The 3,776-nt window shown below is 43.8% G+C and overlaps 1 protein-coding gene across 1 annotated transcript; it reads right to left on the bottom strand.

The window, feature by feature from the left end:
• Positions 1 to 1,052: 1,052 nt before the first annotated feature.
• LOC149449549 (E3 ubiquitin/ISG15 ligase TRIM25-like) lies at positions 1,053 to 3,776 on the bottom strand. Its single transcript, XM_089693083.1, has one exon. The coding sequence runs from the start codon at positions 3,743 to 3,745 to the stop codon at positions 2,021 to 2,023; it is 1,725 nt and encodes a 574-aa protein (XP_089549209.1). The 5' UTR covers positions 3,746 to 3,776; the 3' UTR covers positions 1,053 to 2,020.

A 3,776-nucleotide genomic window follows, 5' to 3' on the forward strand; every position in this document is an offset into this window, starting at 1 on the left:
TTCCATTGTGTGTAGGAAATACTCGTCACCAGAACATTCGTTTGTATTCAAATAGATCCAAAGAGTTCTGTATAGAAATCAATGATTTATTTATGAATCAGATTGGTGAGATTTGTATATTCAGTAAGAAATCCCATTGGTAGAAGAATTCAGGAAGATGACATTGTGTGGTGTATTGTATCCAGGCGTCCATATTATTTATTATTATTCATTCAGTTATTCTGCCGCAACGGCTGGAGGTGCCGCTCCATAATTCTATCCTAGAATCAGACTCCGCCCAATTCTATCCAGGAATCAGACTCCAGCTCTATATACATACACAGGAATCAGACTCCGCCCAATTCTATACGGGAATCAGACTCCGCCCAATTCTATACGGGAATCAGACTCCGCCCAATTCATTTATAATTTATTACTCCAAAAGCACCACAACAGGGGCATCCTGACTACCAATATACGGAGTGACCGACCACCAGTATACAGAGCGAGTGACCACAAATATACAGAACAACTGAAAGGAAAAAAAAGAATAGAGTAAGACAGAACAGAATATAAAATAAAGGGATACAATAGAAAAGAAAAGCATAAAACAGAGTAAAATTGTAAATTAAATATTAGAGTAGAATAAAAAAAGAAGAGAATAAAATAGACAAGACTAGAAGAAAAGAGAAGAAAATAATGGGATAGAATAGAACACAATAAAATAGAATATAAAAGAATAAAAACAATATAATAGAAAATAATAGAATGGAATAAAAAAAAAAAAGAATATAATAGAATAAAATAAAATAGAATATAGCCATCTTCCAAAATCCAAATTTAGAAAAGAATAGAATACAATAGGATAGAATAAATAGAATATAACTGTGCTCTGAAATTCAAATTTTGTTTAGAATAAATGTGATTATCAATGTATTACTTTTCTAATGATGTTCTGTGTCTCCAATCTCAGCATTGATAGTGTGATCTCTGTAACTTACAGTTGTGATGAGATAGCGATCACTCCAATCTCAGTTGGATACCACAGTCAGTGACTCAATCCATAAGACATCTTGTAGATCTTGTGAAGTTTATTCCATAAACAGAGAATCTTACAACAATGAACATTCGATAGGTCAAGAGATCATAATGTGCTCTGCTCCGTGACATGAGGCTAGAGCTGCAATGCCTTACTGGGAAAGGGGGAGGGGCTATCTATACAGCAAGAACTAAACCAGAGGAAAGGGAGGAGCCGAGACAAGATATAGAAAACACTTAAAGGCATATGACAGTCATGTGAAACATTACACATTTGATTCAAATTTTCTGAATTTAGTTGAATAGAATAAAATGAATATAACAGTTTTCCAACATTGGAATTTGGAATAGAATACATCTGAATGCGGATTCGATACTTTTTGAATTATATTTGAATTTTTTTAATTTGAAACAAAACAAATACCAAAACCAGGAAATGGAGGGAAATGAAATGATTTCCATAAGGAAGTGAAGGAAAAGAAATGTGTTGGTGGTCACATGTCTAGCCAGGACGGTCCTGCTATGCAGGGCTCCAATACAGAGAGACTTCCCCTCACTTCCTGTCGGGGGAAATTGTTGTCAGCAGGACAGGAAGTGAAAGGAAACCATTCTGACAAAGTCCTGGATAGCAGGAAAAACTGACAGGGGCTCTAATCCTTCCACACTCCATTTAAAACTGAAAACACACATTGTGGCTACAGATACACTGGGAAGGTTCCGGCTCCAGGGCTATCATCTCCATCCTGGCTACACTACTTAGGGTGTCACTGACCCAGAACAAGCATGCAGCCAGTGAAGGCGGAACACTCGGACCTCCTGCATGCTTGTTCCTGGTCAGTGACACACTAGGGAGTGAAGTGAGGTTTAGGATGAAGATGACGGCCCCGGAACCTGCAGCTTTCTCCACTAATCACTCCTGTTTTCTGCCTTTCCTCCTATTGGCTGAGTATTGCACCAATCACCAATCAGATCATCCCCCTTGTGATATCTCTGGGCGGATCCCTCACTTCTGGCTCCTCCCACATATCTTTATGCGACCTTTCCAAACACCTAGCCCAGCATGGAGGGGCTGAGTGAAGGTGGTGGTGAAGGTGTGGAGGTGTCGGATCGGGTCACACAGATCATAGAAGGAGATCCGCCCGGCCTCATAATCCAGATCTATCCTGACTCTGGTACTGGAGACACCGCCGGGGAATCGGGTCCTATTACTGTCATGTATCACTGAGTACTGATTACCCCCCAACAACCCCTCCAACCCCCAGGACTTCTTATTATATCCAATCCGTGACTGATCTCCTCTCCTGTCTATATTGGGGTAACACATCCCGACTGTCCAGAACAATGCCCCCCTGACATCCACTTCCCAGTAATGTCTCCCGGAGGAGAAGCTCTGACTGCTCATCACCTGAGGACAATCCTGGAACCTCTCTGGTGTTTCTGGCCGATTCTGATGTGATGACCTGGATGCAGTTTTCCCGTCATCTGAAATATGTAGATGATTATCAGCTGTCCTCACATCCAGTAATATGTCTGTAACCCCCGACACCCCCCATGTTTGCTGTACAGCCCCAATAATTGGTCCTCCAGTGGGGGAGGGTTGGGGGTCTGGCCTGGATGGTGGAGCATTGATGGGACCTTTGCCCTTTGTAGTAGAATGTGGAGAGACATGTGTGCCTGTACATTTCTGTACATTGACCCCAGACATGATATCAGATAAACCCGTGTGTAATGTGTGTGAGATCCCCCCCACATCCCCATCCCCTCCATCATGGAGGAGGTTCTCATGTCTCTCTCTGTCCTCATCATCTCCATCCTCAGTATCACACAAGTCACCTGTGTCTGATTCCTGTAGGACAGTCAGTGGATCCGTCATGTTACACAGCTCCTCAATGTCCCTCATCTTCCTGGACAGCTCCTCCTCCTTTATTTCCAGATCACAAATATAATACAACACAGGACGGGAGACCCGCTCTGCCCACCCGGAGATGTCCCTCAGGACTCTCTTCTCCAGGTCTTCCAGACGTCTCCTGAGGTCTCTGAACAGGGCAGTGACTCTCTTGGTTTCATCATCTTCTTTTCCTTGTACTTTCCTCCTGCGTTCCTGCAGACTCCGGACTCTTTTCTCCGTCTCCTCTCTCTCTGTCATCAGTTTCTGCAGAACATTCCTCAGTTTCTTCTTCTTCATCTCAGAGGCCTCCTCCAGAGTCTCCACCTGGTGTCCCCGATGTTCTCCATCCAGCCTGCAGGACATACAGATACAGGTGGAGTCCTCGGTGCAGTAATACTCCAAGATCTTCTTATGGATGGAGCATTTCCTGTCCTTCAGGGAAGTGGTGGGGTCACATAGGACGTGTTCTGGTGACTTGCTGTGGACTCTCAGGTGGTTGTCACACAGAGAAGCTTCACAATGCAGACAGGATTTCACAGCCGGTACAGGAGTGTGAATACAGTAAGTACAGAAGACCCCGGACTCCTCCTGCTCTGGATGGGTAGACTGGAAGTTCTCCACTATGTTACGTAGCTTCAGATTCTTCTGAAGGACAGGACGTTTCTTGAAGCTTTGTTTACATTCAGGACAGGAATAACCTACAGACCCCTCCTGTGTATCCAACACACGGCCAATACAGTCCCGGCAGAAGTTGTGTCCACATCTCAGGGTTACAGGATCCGTATAAAAGTCCAGACAGACGGAACATTCCAGCTCCTTCCTCAGATCAGAAGACGCCATCGCTGAGAGCGGAAGAGAGAAACGAAAGTGA

Source organism: Staurois parvus, unplaced genomic scaffold (assembly GCF_062004578.1).
Source record: "Staurois parvus isolate SC_StPar_1 unplaced genomic scaffold, SC_StPar_1.0 ptg000612l, whole genome shotgun sequence".
In the NCBI taxonomy this organism is placed as follows: domain Eukaryota; kingdom Metazoa; phylum Chordata; class Amphibia; order Anura; family Ranidae; genus Staurois; species Staurois parvus.